The sequence below is a fragment of the Tachypleus tridentatus genome, chromosome 2 (assembly GCF_004210375.1).
Source record: "Tachypleus tridentatus isolate NWPU-2018 chromosome 2, ASM421037v1, whole genome shotgun sequence".
In the NCBI taxonomy this organism is placed as follows: Eukaryota; Metazoa; Arthropoda; class Merostomata; order Xiphosura; family Limulidae; genus Tachypleus; species Tachypleus tridentatus.
This window is the reverse complement of record NC_134826.1, coordinates 103,243,123-103,259,353: the sequence shown is the minus strand read 5'-3', so window position 1 is coordinate 103,259,353 and position 16,231 is coordinate 103,243,123. Positions and strand designations below refer to the sequence as shown.

The window sequence follows — 16,231 nt, the reverse complement described above, 5'->3', positions numbered from 1 at the left end:
ATTGCCTTCTTTTTCAGTTCCATAATTTTTTACTGCAAACCTTTATATTGCCAACTTATATTTGCCACCCCATCATAACCATGTCCTCAGATTTGCATTACATTTTGTTCTTTTTCTTTGAAGAATATAAGAATGATATCAGTAGATGAATTTCAGAAAGGATTTATGTATATATAGCGTAGACCTCAAAACAAATGTGACCTCTTCCAGGTGTGATTCCTCAGCTGTTTCTTCAATAATTAGGCTGAATTATCCCGATTCCTTGACGTAATTATAATTTATTATCAAATGTTTGTGCTAGAACAGCAATGAATTCATTCTCAATTCCCGGTGAGAAATGATACTTCTTCCGAGCTTCTTGCACGTGTCTTGCTATATTTAGCTCTAAAATTTAAGAAAAGTTCATTTGTTGAGCAAGTCAGACACTTCTGGGTGTCTTTTAAACGACAAATTTTATTTTGCGAGAAAAAAATATAATATCCCAAAGGTGCTTTAACACTTCTTTGTCTTCTGTAATGTTCTTAATGCATTTAGAAAAATGCTCACGAGTCATTTCACCAAAATAAGGCACAATACCCCTGCTTTCTGTGAATCCCACTAAAGAGAGAGAGTACTGCACTAATATGTATTCTTGTATTTTCTATTTACTCCAAATATTACGTATAGTTACTGACACCACATTCTATCCAATTCCTCTCAAAATATTTCCGGTTTGAATTTGCAAAAATTCTCAAAAAAAAAAAAAAATCAGAAAACTGCATCTGCCATTGGTCGCTTGGAAGCAGGCGAATCTCGATCAGATGTTGCCAGAGCTGTGAATGTCCACCCAAGCACCATCGCAAGGCTATGGAATCGTCACCAACAACATGGATCAACTCGTGACCGTCCATGATCTGGCAGATCTCGTGTGACCATGCCCGCACAAGATCGCTACATCCGGTTACGTCACCTTCGGGATAGGACCACCACTGCGACGTCTACTGCCTCAACCATACCAGGGCTGCGTAGGATTTCCGATCAGGCCGTACGCAACCGTCGACGAGATTCTTAGGCCCCAAGTGCAACCCATCATGGTGAACGTCAACGACTTTTTTCAACATGACAACGCCCGTCCTCACACAGACCGACTCACCACTGTCTTCTTGAGACACCACAACATCAACGTTCTTCCCTGGCCCTCCAGATCACCAGATTTAAACCCCATCGAACATTTTTGGGAGAAGTTGGACCGACGTCTGCGACGGCAACAACCTCAACCGCAGACTCTACCTCAGCTTGCAGCAGCTTTGCAGGCCGAGTGAACAGCCATTCCACAGGATGTGATTCGTCATCTCATCGCTTTCATGGGCAGGTGATGCCAAGCAGTTATTGATGCTCACGGGGGGCATACTCGTTATTGAAGTTGAGTGACGTTAAACTTCACCTAGTGAGCGTGGACTTCGCCTTTGCAGACTTTGGATGTTCAACAGTGAATGTGCAAAGTTTCACACATGTCATACAGAACTACCCGGAATAAACTTGTTAACAATTTGTCTCAAATTTTGCCTTTTGCGTTTCTTTTTTTGAAGAGTATATAACATACATAAAAAAGCAGTCGAACATAAAGATAGATAACTAATAAATTATAATGGAATAAACTGTACAATACGTATATGTTTTGTTGTTTTTAGGGATGTCTTTGGAAGTGAGAGAGAAAAATTTAAAAACAATAACAAACAACATGGTGATCAACAGTTAGTTGTAACAATGCACATTTACTTAGTACAACAAAGTGGTTACTGATCAGGTACAACAAGTGAACTTTTTCTTTTATGTAGAACAAAATTTTGTTTCCAGCCAACTATAACAAGAGGATGGTTAGTTGTAACAATACAGATTTATTTACATAGAACAGAGTGTGGTTACTGGTTAGATACATTACAAGTGACATATTCTTGTAAGTATAACAAAATGTGGTTACCGGCCAACTGTAACAAATTATGTTTACATAGAACTAAAATGACACGGAGCCTCGATATCAGTTGGTGTTTATGTTGACCTACCTTTAAAATCTTTAAACTTCCATCATGGTCAGAAGACTAACTGAACGATCTACTACCAGCGACTTTACGCCAGGCTTAACTGAAAGCAGTAAGATTTTACGGTGACAACTAGTTCAGTCGCATGTGGTAAAGAACCAATCGATAGCCACTCCTGTTTCGGACGCAACCAATAGAAGTTAAAAGCGGGGGCTGAGTGTGCGACTCACCGACTCAAACTACATTACTACAAGGTTTTAGAAGTACCTCAAACTACAGGGAATATCATAACAAGTTTGGCGACAGTATCTACAGAATTCCCCAAACACAAATCAAATTGTAAGAAGAGATTGATTTCATGGCAATCTATGTTTACTAGAACGTATATTTTTCGTTGATAAGATAGTATTAACTTAACCGTTTTGGAGCACCGATTAAGAATATATCTCAATCTTTCTTTACTGTTTAAATGGACTTTCCCTGCTTATTCTTCTCATACAAACATACCAATACATATACATAAAGCATGGCTCCAAATCGAGCAAAGGATAAGACTGTTAGCAAGGAAGAACTGCAACATAAGAAATTCCAACTTATCACATACACGCGAACAAAAAGTAATGTCTGTGACAATATCAGCCACTTGTAATAAAAGCAACAGGTGATCCCAGAATCGATCGACAGTATCTTTATGGTTCACTATGTAATTGATTTGGTTTGTTTTGAATTTCACGAAAAGTTACACGAGGGCTATCTGCGCTAACCGTCCCTAATTTAGTAGTGTAAGACTAGAGGAAAGGGAACTAGTCATCACCACCCACCGCTTACTCTTGGACTACTCTTTTACCAACGAATAGTAGGATTAACCGTCACTTTATAACGCCCCCAGGGCTTAAAGAATGAGCATGTTTGGTGTGACGGGGATTTAAACCCGCGACCCTCGGATTACAAGTCGAGTGCCTTAACCATCTGTCCATGCCGGGCTCAGGTCACTAAATAAAAAAATATATATATCTGTCTCTTATGCAAGCCAGTGATTTGCACTGCTACCCCAAATATTGCTGCAAAATGTTTTTCATAAAACTTACATGTATGCATTATCTAATATACTTGCGGTATGATCTCAAAAAACGTAAGCACCACAACCTTACCCAACCATATTTCATTTTTAACAATGATAACTTCCCAGTTACTCATAATTTTGAAAACATCTGCATTGCTATGAAACTAGTAGTAGTTCCCCAGTGGTACATCGATATGTCTGTCGACATACAACACTAGAAACCGGGTGTCAATACCCGTGGTGGGAAGAGCACATATAGCCTATTGTGTAGCTTTGTGCTTAATTACAAACAAATAAAAAACTATTAAAAAGGGAAAATGCTTGGTTTACCAAAGTTATGTCAATATATATTTTAGACTGTTAAAAATGACATCAGATTGCGCATGTGAAAATAATATTTTCCTAAATCCATGTAGAATGCATCAAATCCGTGGATTAATGTGGCTATCTAAAGAAGCCTACCAATAATTATGGGTGAATATTGTTGTTTTGAACCTACCCTGGAGCATGTGTCATAACGCTTCACACACTGTAGAAAAACATTGTGTTAATTTTTCTCAGCCACCAGTAATGAATATCAGTGCTCTACTTCTAGATAAGGACAGGGCTGGTAGAGAGTAATGTAGTAAACAACTTTAGCCAAATATCAATTTTCAATGCAGCCAGTTTCCCAAAGGATCAGCGGTAAATAAAAAAACTTAAAAAGCTAAAATATGGATTTCACTTTTTCTGGGTAGCCCATTGTGTAGCTTTGTACTAAATAAACATCATCACCGAGGAAGTCTTAAAATCAATTACAGTGTTTCTACTTTTAGATTTTAAAATCCAAAAGAAGTTTCGCATCTTGGATACGAATAGATCCGGCAAACATTAACCACTGGTGAATATTTTATACAAATTATCACTAGTCCTCCACGTAATCAGCGTTAAGTCTTTGGATTTACAATGTTAAAATCAGGAGTTTGATTCCCCTCGATGAACATAGCCCGATATGGATTTAATATAAGAAAATATTAACATTTTACCTTTTTTTTTTTGATACTGACAAAAACAATCGTTATCATGGTTACGTAATACCAAAAAAAATCTTTTTCTAATCAAAACGTGTACTGAAGAAATGTGCACAACGACTAATTTTGCAGTTATTCCGAATTCCAATTAACTAAAGTTCTTGGAACACGCACAAAATATATCATAAAAAACACTTCTTTGAGAAAATACATCAAGGAGCTATTTACTATTAATTTTCTAACGCAGAGGGCCTTCCTCTCCGAGAATACATCGACAAGATAAAATGTAAAATAATTCCAATCGATCTAGGCCTATAATTAGTAACACAAGAGTAACAAGTTTCTACTCTCCTTAAGTTCTCCTGAACTTCCTTGTTAAAATAAAATCTTCTTGATAACAAACATACAGTTCTCTTAACGTCGGCTATTTTTCCCACTCCCATAGAGCACTACCGGTTTTCCGTGGTAACTGTCCTCTTAAGAACGGTTATTCTTCTCACACTCCTAAAACTTCGTTAGATTTCTATGATAACGAGAAATTAAAAACATCCTCTTTAATGCTAGAATCATCTACCCTAGTGGTGGTTATTCTTGTTTGTTTGTTTTCAAGCATAAAGTTGCACAAGGCGCTATTTGTACAATGCCCAACACAGGAATCTATCCACCGGGTGGGTGTGAACTTTCACTACTCGGTCTTGCATAAATGAAAAACCAACTTTTATTTCGTTCTGTTTAATTCCAGTGTTTTGTCCAATAACGCTCTTCATTTCCTCTTAATTATAATATTTTCCAAATCCTATCTTGTCTCGATGTTTTTATGGAATCGAATAACAAAAATATTAAAATAAATAAGGTAGTCCCTTATCTACAAGTTTATTAAATGAGGTGAAGGGGTGATTTTTCATAACCATCTCTCCTTACCTTCCATTTATACCCAGAGTTTTATGAGAAAAAAAAACAAATAAAAGTGGAGGATCAGAAAAATTATTCCTCATTGTTTAATGTTGTTTTGCAAAATATATACAGGGGGGTGTATAAAAAGTTTATAAACTTCTATTTGCATATTTAGTATATAAAAATCATAAGTTACACTTCCATGTAATAAGGTTACATTTACAAAAAAAAAACGTTTCTAAAATTCTAAACCTGTTTCATGAAAACAATCTGAAATACAAACAACAAAATAGGTGCAAGAAAATAGTGGCATGTAAAAATAAAATTACATACTTACATACCTAGCTTAGGAGTTTTCTTCTCAGAAAATAGACAAAAGATAGATACATAGTTATTCGAAGTACAGATACAATCTCATGAATACGACGTGGGCGTGAATACAAACGATATATTGGTGAAAAAGTTTATGAAAACTTTTATTTCTTAGTAGAAGACGACTTTAAAAACACATCACTCCTAATATAATAGTTGGTTTGACATTTATAACAAAGGGAAGAAAACATGTATTTCTGGGACTACATGAAGGCTTATGTCTGTAAAGTACGACTCAAAGGATACATAACGGCATAAACAAACCTAAAAAGGTCTAATGATAAAAAACTTTTGTACGAAGTGGGTACTCAAAGAAACATAACGAATCAACTTGAACATATCTAAAGACTACTTGATGGAAAAGGAGACAGACAAAGACTGTATACGTAGACGTACAGATATTCTATTTCTTATGTTTGCAGACATGAGTACTTTAGTTTGTTTACAATATAATCAATATAAATTATTTAAAAAAAAATACAGAATCGAAATGAATGATTTTGAGCTCCATACCTACAAACACTCACTCTTGTCGTCAACATATCTCAACATACACGCGCTTGAGTGTCTTGCATGCAACATAACTCAATATACACATACCTGACTGTCTTTTCTGCAACAAAACTCAACATACATATGGCTGAGCGTCTTGCCTGTAACATATCTCAACATACACACGCTTGAGTGTCTTTCACTAACGTGATAAAACTTAGTAAATCTAACATATGAATGTTTTATTAGTTTTGAATATCAATATAATGACGGACTATCAAATGTACAATCGTCGACGATTATTTATTTATTCTCTTAACTTTTCTCGTATTTATTTTATTTTTGTTCTTCATTTGTGTCTGAATTTGTCCTTAAAATCATGTTTTTGTGTGTATGCTTTTTGTTGTTTTGTTTGTACCTAATTATGATTTATAAGCTCTGAGTGGCTCCAAAAGTTTAAAGATATAGCGGAACTTGTTCAAGGTCAAGGATCCTGTCTTCTCTTCTTCTGTGCAGCATTCCCATGATGTGTCTATTTTCAATTCCAAAAAATGCATATTTTTAACCAATAACTGCATAAAAAATAAGGAATTTGTTAAATGGCTGTAAAGCAACATTTTAAGCGAAATTTATAAAACTGTCATCAAACTTGAGATGAAATTTCTTTCATTTTATATAAAAAGGAAGTTTTCTGAAATCAAAATTTTGAGTTCTTAATGACTTAAGTAACGAATAAACAAGAGTAACAGCAACGCCATTAAACTTGGGTTACAGACTTACGGTTGGCATTTTGTGGTATGGTTTCTTTTTGTTTGTTGCTAAATGCAAATCTACACAATAGGCTGTTTGTAATTTGCCCATCGCGGGTATCAAAGCCTTATTATTAGCATTATACGACACGGTCACTAAATATTTTGAAACTCATCGCGTAAAATTATTCACAGAAAACGAAATTTGAAAACTTGACTCTCTGTGTCATTATATGCTAGGGAGCACTGCATACAATCCATCAGCGAAATTCACAGTTAATGAGACTTCAAAACGAACCATTACAATGCTTTAACTTCAGAGGGCTCGTTCAACACAGCTGCAACAAACCCAAGCGTCCATCACGAATTTCTTCTGGGTCATAAAATAATCACAGTGTACACTTACGATGACAATAAAATCCGCAGTCACGTTCAACAGATTGCAAGAAAACAAAGACCTCTAACAGTTGACAGAAATGTTCGAAAACAGCGGTGGGAGCTGCATTGTATGACAGTTAATATAAACCCACTCTTCATTCACTCAAACTTCAAGCACGAAGGAATTGACTGTCGACCAGTGACAGAAAAACACGCGGTAAAATTAATGATGGTACTGGCCCACTGAGGGTAAGATGAAATGTTTTATCACACTCTAACTCACCCCCTAAAATAATATTAATCGAAATATCTCCGCAAATCAAACTAAAAAACCACAGCACACAGTAATAGTTGATAATAACTCCTTTGTACTCATACCCTAATACCACTCCGCCGGTAAGTTCTACTGAATTAGAAGCCCTTTCATTTGCTCGGAGCCCTAATCACTTGCTTATTCTACTTATGCTAAACGTCACCATTGGATGAGATAACCACGGTTTACTACCGACCATCAAAAGACGACAGACCTTGTGATCAGATACGCCTCATTTTGTCATCGATCTATGAAAGAAGTCTGCTAGACCAATTAAACAACATTTTAAGTTTTATGTAACAGATAAGGTTTATGGTGTGCTTGGAATATCATTAATTGCTACTCCCAACGTACTTTATGCTAACCTAAAGTATTGTCTTCATACTTTATGCCATCATAATGTTTTGGCTTTCACATGTTTTATTACATTACTAGACCACTAGAAACAGCGTAGCTTCCTCTCCCCAGTGCATGGTTTGAGCCTCCATTATCTCACAACATAACTTCGTCAAGCGTACCCGAATGAGAAACGGGTAGATTTGGGACAACGTACAATGGATACATAATGTTCACAACTTGTCCATAAAACATGAAGAAGGACTTCACACATCCTTCTTCGATACAACATATTCTGGAAATCAATCCTAACAAATATCTAAAGGACGCGACACATCTTCAGATGTTATCCTTAGTGCCATCTTTAGAGCAAACAAAACATAAAACGATTTTAAAGCCAATTATTTGCTAAATATTACGAAACACGGTGGATACTTTTCATGATAATGAGCAGCGATTTTATATAGTGACGTTTTTACATAAAATAAATTAAATAAAAATAATGCGCACGATATTTATGAACAAAGAAAACTCATTTATATATGATCAAGTTTGTTTATTGTTAAGCAAAAGCAATATAGTAAATTATGCTCAAATTTATGACATCTGAACTTTCAAATTTATCGTTGACCCATGGGGAAACTGTATAAATAGAACAGTAAACATGCGCCGTTTTGTCAATGGATTAAAGTCAAAAGTAGTATTTCCTGATGAACGAATGATTGTTTCGTAAATGTGCACAAAGTTACTCTAGAGCTATCTCTCCTACTTGTACTAATTTTGAAATGGTAGACTAGACAGAGGGAAGCTAGTCAACAACGCTCGTAGCTATTTCTTGAGCTTTTTTTTTTTTTTTTTTGTTTGTTTTTGAATTTCGCACAAAGCTACTCGAGGGCTATCTGTGCTAACCGTCCCTAATTTAGCAGTGTAAGACCAGAGGGAAGGCAGCTAGTCATCACCACCCACCGCCAACTCTTGGGCTATTCTTTTACCAACGAATAGTGGGATTGACCGTAACATTATAACGCCCCCACGGCTGAAAGGGCGAGCATGTTTGGCGCGACGGGGATGTGAACCCGCGATCCTCAGATTACGAGTCGCACGCCTTAACACGCTTGGCCATGCCAAGCCCAATTTCTTGAGCTAGTGTAATTGAAGTGTGATTTGGCCGTAACTCTTAGAACGCACCAAACGGCGAAATACGATTTTTTTTAGTTGCGGCAATAAGATACGAATTACGAACCACCTTAATATATAGTCCTGCACGCTGCTCACTCTACCACCCGTGGCCGCGATTATGAATCAACAAAAGTTCTCAACACAGAATTATTGATATTCACAATTATCTAAGGGAATTGGAACTGTTCCTAATTCCAACTACCTTCACGCCATTGAAAACGTTTAAAATAGGCAAAACACAGTTCAAATGCCTTCATTCAGAGAAAACGGTAAAATATTTGTTTGTAGTTAAGCCCAAAGCTACACAGTGGGCTATCTGCGCTTTGCTCACTACAGGTACCTAAACCATGTTTCTAGCACTGTAAGTCCACAGACATACTGCTCTGCCATTATTTATGTTTCGAAAGAAAATAGTAATAATAAATCAGCACTGTAGTTAGAAACAGACAAATAAACCTAAAAAAGTATTCAAGAAACACTACTCAATCCATCGCTCGACAGCCTCCGAAGGAACTTTGTGCATTTCGGAACTTTACGTTTCAGTTACATATGACCTCAATTAAATTGATAATCTCCTTCTCTTACGTTAGCAACGTTTTATCTAATATTATAAAAGTAAATATTGTGACCATCATCGTTTCAAGGAATAAATTGAAGCAATACTATCAAGTCAGATGAAAGTCTGCCACACAGTATTTGAGCTAAAAAACAAACAAAAAACAAACCACACACACACACAAAATTAGTGAAGCCATACTTTTTGAAACAAGACACATGATACTACTTACATATTTTTTCAATGTTTCAAGTTTTAGCATATTTTAAAAAGAACTCGCCACAGATAGTTGTAGTAGCAGCTTGCAGATTATATTTTATACAAAAAAAAGAGTTCACTTATAATAAACATGTACTTTAGATAGTAAAATGTGTGTTATTTTTAATTTTAAAAGTCTTACTCTGGTTTATATTAAATTAATAATACTATTAATTTCATCAAATATTTCAGAAAATTGTCTGTAATGAGGATTAATTTCCAAAAACACGAATATAAAATATACCTACCTCAGTTGCTCTAGATAGATGACGTTCAAGCTGTAGTCTTTCCTTTGACGACTGGCGAATAATTTTCTGGAGTTCTTTGATTTCGCGATATATAGTTGTATTCTAATAAAAACAAAACGAATCAAAAAGAGTTCAAAGGAAAATAACCATAAAATTGTTTACATATTTTATGGTATAACTCAGTGTTTTTAGAATAACTTTTCGATAGAACAAAAAATTTCTCACCTCATATAACCTTTCATCATGTGTAAATTTTACTTTGAGCAACTCGATATCTTGTTCTTTTATTTGCATAAGTTTGATTATCTACGTCAATTTTTTGTTGTTGTTATTCGTTTAACATATATGATCCATCTTAAATTCTGTGGAAGGTTACAAATTTTTCCGTGACATAAGTATTCTTACATATGTACCGCCAATGGTAATTTACACAAAAATAACAATAAATACGAAAAAAACAAAAAAATAGAGTATAGAGACAAAGCCTATTTTATTTTTCTATCTTCACCTTTATGTTTACTTCAATGCCTAAAATAATAATTCATATTTTCGTACGTTAATACTTAATGAAATCCAGAGGCGTAGATTTTTTACACCCGAAGGGGGGACGATTTTTGCAACTACTTATGTGAACTGTTCAATTTTTAAATTGGTAATCTCTGTTTACATAAACCTGAAAGCTCTAAACATGCAGTCACAGAGTAATCTTGTTGCCACGATACTTGCATGTATACTTAGGCCTACTGACTGATACTTACGAACTTAGATCGAAAAGCTTAGAAGCACGCCTATATTAAAGATGTACATTTCGGCTACTGAAAAAGCCTAAATCTAGGCTTAATTATGTAATTCGATTGGTAAGAACACGAGAATCACAAGAACAAACACACAATTTGTAGACCTGTGATGCAATAAAACAATTCAACAGACCAAACTGTAGGGGAGGATGATTGTATGCACCATATCCCCCACCTAAAATGAAGGGGGGAATGTATCACACCCATCCCCCCAGGATCTACGCCCCTGATAATATCTAGCAACAGCCACATTATTAAGCCTTACTGAAATCAATCCGCAATCAAAAATGTATTCTAAAGACGGCTGGTATGGGTATTAAAACTTTAATTAAAACAAAATACAGTACTTTATTTTAATTAAAGTTTTAATACTCATACCAGCTGTCTTTAAAATACATTTTTACTTCAAGTGGGTTTCTCGTCATCATGAACTATCAGCAGTCGCAGTATCTTTAATTAACATTAATAAAACTCAGTCAGCAACCATAGACAGTTAACTGTTTACCGGCAATAACGTATTTAATTGCGTTTATGTTTCTAATACGCTATTAAGTTCAACATAATTAAAAGTGTTTTGCTCCTGATTTTCGTTTGTATTCAATGTCCGGTGCATCACGTTGCAGTGTCCAACAGTAGTCAGCAAGCATCGACGGATTCCAGTTGCCCTGATATCGTTTTTACATTGTAGCAATGTCCTGGTGAAATTGAAGATTTCGATGAAACGGTACGTGATGGGCAAATTTGGATGTGATTTTCGTGATCAGCAGCCTAAAATCTACAAGGAACACCTAACAGTGTTCAAGAAGCAAAACCTTTGTTGTGCGGTGTAATCTGTTAATAAGCCTTAGTGAAATCACATTATTCCTTATCAAACTTTAGTGAAGTTAATCAGCAATCACATTTTTTCTTCTAAAGGAAAGGCTTAATGAAATCAATCAATACTCATACTATCACTTATTAAATCTTAATGAAATCTATCGGCAGTAACATTATCCATTATTAAGTTTTAGTGACATCTGTCACCAGTAACATGATCTATTATTACATCTTAGTGAAATCTAGCAGCAGTCACATTTTCGCTTGATAAGGCTCAGAGAAATCTATCAACAATTAACTTTCCCTCATTAAGCCTTAGTGAAATTTCTCAGCAGTCACACTATCCGATAAGTTTTAGTGAAACATTTTAGCATTCACGTTTCCCCATATCAAGCCTTCATGAAATAGCAGTAGCCGTATTTTCCCTTGTTAAGTCTTCTTAAATCTATAAGCATCCATTTTATAATTCATTAAGCATTATTAAAATTAATGAATATCTACACTATATTGTATTACCTCTTAGAAAAATCTATAAGTAGTAACATTATCCATTATTAATTTTTAGTGAAATCAATTAAACTGACATTTTCACGTGATAAACCTTTGTTAGATCTAGAAGTCACATTATCCTTTAAGTCCCAAAGAAATCTAACAACAGTTACAGTCTTAGTAAAATAAATCAGAATTCATAATTTCTTTTACAAACCTACAGTGAAATCAAGCAACAATTACATGTTCTCTTATCAAGAAATCAACCAGGAGTCATATTATCCTAATTGAGCCTTAGTGAAATATATCAGCAGTCGTATTATCCATTATAAAGGCTTAGTGAAATAAATTAGTAGACACATTATCCTTTATTAAGCTTTGGTAAACTCAATAAGCAAAATATTTCTTAATTTTTCATAAAATCTATCAGCAGTCACATAATGCCTTATTAAGCCTTTCATTAAGTCTTCATAACATCTAACAACATTAACATTATTCGTTATCAAACCTTAGTGAAAACAATCAGCAGACGCATTATCTTTCACTAAAGCAAAAGTGAAATCAATAAGCAGTCACATTATCACTTACTAAATCTTTCTGAAATATAGCAGCTGTAACATCTATCAGCAGTTTCAAGACTTATTAAGCCCTGGTAAGAACAACCAACATCTCTTAATAAGTCTTATAAAATCAGTCTGCAATGACTTTAACCCTAATCAAGCCTTTACAAATCAATCAGCATTTATAGTTTTTCGTGTAAAGGATTAATCAAATTACCTAGCAGATTAACAAAAAATCTGGCAGCAGTCATATTATTCCTTAATAATCCTCAGAGAAAACTATCAGCAATTACACTATCCTTTATTAAGCCTTACTGAAATCCATAATATACCTATCACTAATTTGAGTTTTATTAAAACCATGGGTGTTTGTAGGTCATGTGACCCCTCTTCCCCCCGCTCTTTGCTTTGGTTTACTGGAAACGTTTCGCGAAAAAGAAAAAAATTGTGATGTAACATACTTCACGTGAGCGATTGAGATTAACTCTGATGCCTGAAACAGCAGAGGAGGCCGTTAATGTGAAAGATGCACAACTTTGAGATTCTCAAATCAAATCGAACCCGTTTTTCTGTTTCTCTTTTTTATTGTTTGTTTGTTTTTTTTTTGAACTTCGCGCAAAGCTACACGAGAATTATCTGCGCTAGCTGTTCCTAACTTAGCAGTGTAAGGCCAAAGGAAAGACAGCTAGTCATCACCACCCACCGCCAACTTTTGGGCTACTCTTTTACCAACGAATAATGGAAAATACCGTCACATATAACGCCACCACAACTGAAAGGGCGAGCATGTTTGGTGTGATGAGGATTACGAGTTGAGCTCCCTTACATCCACCTGGCCATGCAGGGCCCTCTTTTTTTAATACTTTAATTAATCATACACTAAGTTTCAAAGTGTAATGGCTTATGTGATAATATGTTGAACCTGTATAAAATAGTTAAAACAGTAAGAGCCATAACAAGAGCACAGATACGTGCTGATAAATTAACTCAAACTCAGTTTGAGAAACGTTGGAATACAAAACGTTAACCTTTATTCCAATTACGTGGAGATATTATTGTTATTTTACTTTCATATTCTTTAATATATCATACAGTTTGGTTTAATGGTTATTCAGAAAAAGAACAAACTGATAGGTTATATTTTAAACCAATATATTTTATGAGCTTTAATTATGTTAAGAAAAAATATTTATTTGATAAAATGTAATTTCTTAAATCTAGACAAAAGGACATGAGTTATAAATGTAGTCTCTTCCCTTAAATTTCCGTGGCACAAATGGAAGGCAATACCTGATCTTAGTGGCCTTTTTCGTTACCTCACAGAATGTGAAAGCAGTAAACATTTGAGTACAAATTTATTGTTTATGAAGTAAACTCATATGTAGTTCTGTAGTTGCATAATTGCTTAGTTCTATTAATTCCCTCTCTTGTCCCCAAAACAAATTTGGGACACAGGATCCTACAAGGTGACGGGGATCTATAAATCTAATGCCGAAGAATTTTGTTGTTGTGGGGAATGGGAAACCCACTTTCATGGACCAGGCGTCGAAGAAGTTTGCCTGGACCGCGTATGAAGACAAATCCGGAGCAGAAAAGAAAGTCGGTGTTTGAGAAGACGAAGGTCAGTTTCTCAGAAGATAATTGTGGTCAGAACGTTGTATGTTTGGTAAAGAACAACCATAATTGTGATCTTCGTTGTAATCGTGGTATATTGAGTCAAGTAGGTAGAAGTGTTCTTGTGATAGTGTAGAATCATGGGTATAGGCATGTGGTAACGAAAAGTTTCAGGATGGTTGTTCATCGAAGGTGGGTACTTGTTGTAGTTGAGTTTGCATGGGAGTTTGCCTCCGTAGATTAAATGGCAAAAGAAATAATACTTATTGGCGTGATTGCATATTTGATTTCCGAGAAATCAGTCTTGGTGGCTTGCTCAGTAGCGGAACTTTCGCGGTTTCTTTGGGTGAATTGGTCGGTTGTAGGGAATTAATGCGTAAATGCACTTTGTTTGACGACTTGAGGTAACGTTGAATATTTGATGGGGCTATAACTGGTTGGGCTTGTCGAGGATTGCTCCTGTAATGTTTTTCAACTTTGAGGGAAAAGTAACGGAAATAGCACAAATGATTGAGAATAAGATTGTTTGTTGGTTGAATTTCTCACAAAACTACACGAAAGCAATCTCCGCTAACCGTCCCTAATTTAGCAGTGTAAGGCTAGAAGGAAAGGCAGCTAGTTAACACCACCCACCGCCAACTTTTAGGCTACCTTTTACCAACGAATAGTGGGACTGACTATTATATTATAATGCCCCCACGGCTGAAAAGGTGGGCATGTTTGATGTGACGGGTATTTGAACCCGCGACCCTCAGGTTACGAGTCGAGCATCCTAATGAAAATAAGATCAGGTGTTAGTTTGGATAGTGTGATGATCTTCGTGAACTGGGCAGTTTTGCCAGTAATCCAGTGAACTACACATAGTTTTCTGTTGGTCGAATGTTCTTGGAAATGCTGGATTTCTTCAGGTGTAATGGTAAGGTCAATGCCTCGGAAGAAAACTGAAAAGGTAAATTTTGCTTTTATGGGTTGATCTGATCATATATAAGAAAAAATTCCATGGATTAGAAAAATATGTTAAGTCAGCGTGACTTAAGAGCTGGAGAAGAATTCCTCACATTTAGAGGATTTCCGTCTTCGTGAAATCGATGAACACTACGTTTAAATTGTTATTGTTTTGAATTAAGCACAAAGCTACACAATGGGCTATCTGTGCTACACCCACCACGGGTATCGAAACCCGGTTTTTAGCGTTGTAAGTCCGCAGACATACCGCTGAGCCACTGGGGGGCACACTACGTTTAAAATGGTCGGTGAAGGCTCTGATTTGGAGCTGGGAAAAGTTGCAGGGTACTTCGTCGAGAATGACCGGAGATTCGGACAAAGTCTCAGGAGAGGAGAGTCAAACGTTCTGGGAAAGACATGGCTGAAAATACGACTTAATATATCGAAAATAGAAGTTAATCACTATTCACCTATCCCTCATTAAGTTTTAGTGAAATCTATCATCTCTCACATTATCCTTATTAAATCTTAGTGAAATTAAGGAGCAGTCAAATTATCCCTTAAGCTGCAGAGAAATCCACTAGCACTCATACTGTCCCTTATTAAACTTAAGAAGCATGATCCCTTATTTATTCTTAGTGAAATCGATTAACCTTCAAAGTATCCCTCATTAAATCTTAGTGAAATCAATCAGCAGTAAAATTATCCTTTATTAGTCTTTGTTTCGAACTTCGCTGCATGAGGCCTAGGGCTATCTGCGCTATCCTTCCCTAATTCAGCAACAAAAGACAACAGAGAAAGCAGCTAATTATCACCACTCGCGGCCAAATCTTTGGCAACTATTTTACTAACAAGTAGTAGAATTAACTATCACATTATAACGCCCCCATGCCTGAAAAGGCGAGCATGTTTAGTGGGATAGGGGTTGGGACCCGCGACCAACAGATTGCATGTTAAGCATTCTAATCATCTGAGCATGCTAAGCCCCTTTATTAAAACTTATTGAATTCAAACAGCAGTAACATTATCTTCTGTTTAGCCGTAGAGAAACTATAAGAAATCGTATTATTCCTTGTTAAATCTTAATAAAATTAATTAAGTCCCCTGCTGAGACAGCGGCAAGTCTTCGGATTTACAACGCTAA

The 16,231-nt window shown here is 35.7% G+C and overlaps 1 protein-coding gene across 24 annotated transcripts in view; it reads right to left on the bottom strand.

The window, feature by feature from the left end:
* LOC143244728 (RIMS-binding protein 2-like) overlaps positions 1-16,231 on the bottom strand; it is a 196,704-nt gene that overhangs the window by 138,329 nt on the left and 42,144 nt on the right. For 23 of the 24 annotated variants that reach the window (XR_013025296.1, XR_013025295.1, XR_013025294.1 and 20 more), the window contains one exon: positions 9,867-9,968. Coding sequence is in view for 21 of the 24 variants with exons in the window: in XM_076489897.1 (XP_076346012.1) it covers positions 9,867-9,968 (102 nt within the window). In the remaining 3 variants the exon portion in view is untranslated. Of the gene's footprint in view, positions 1-5,957; positions 6,311-9,866; positions 9,969-16,231 lie in introns of those variants that run through there. The other variant, XM_076489913.1, reaches the window with a different exon arrangement.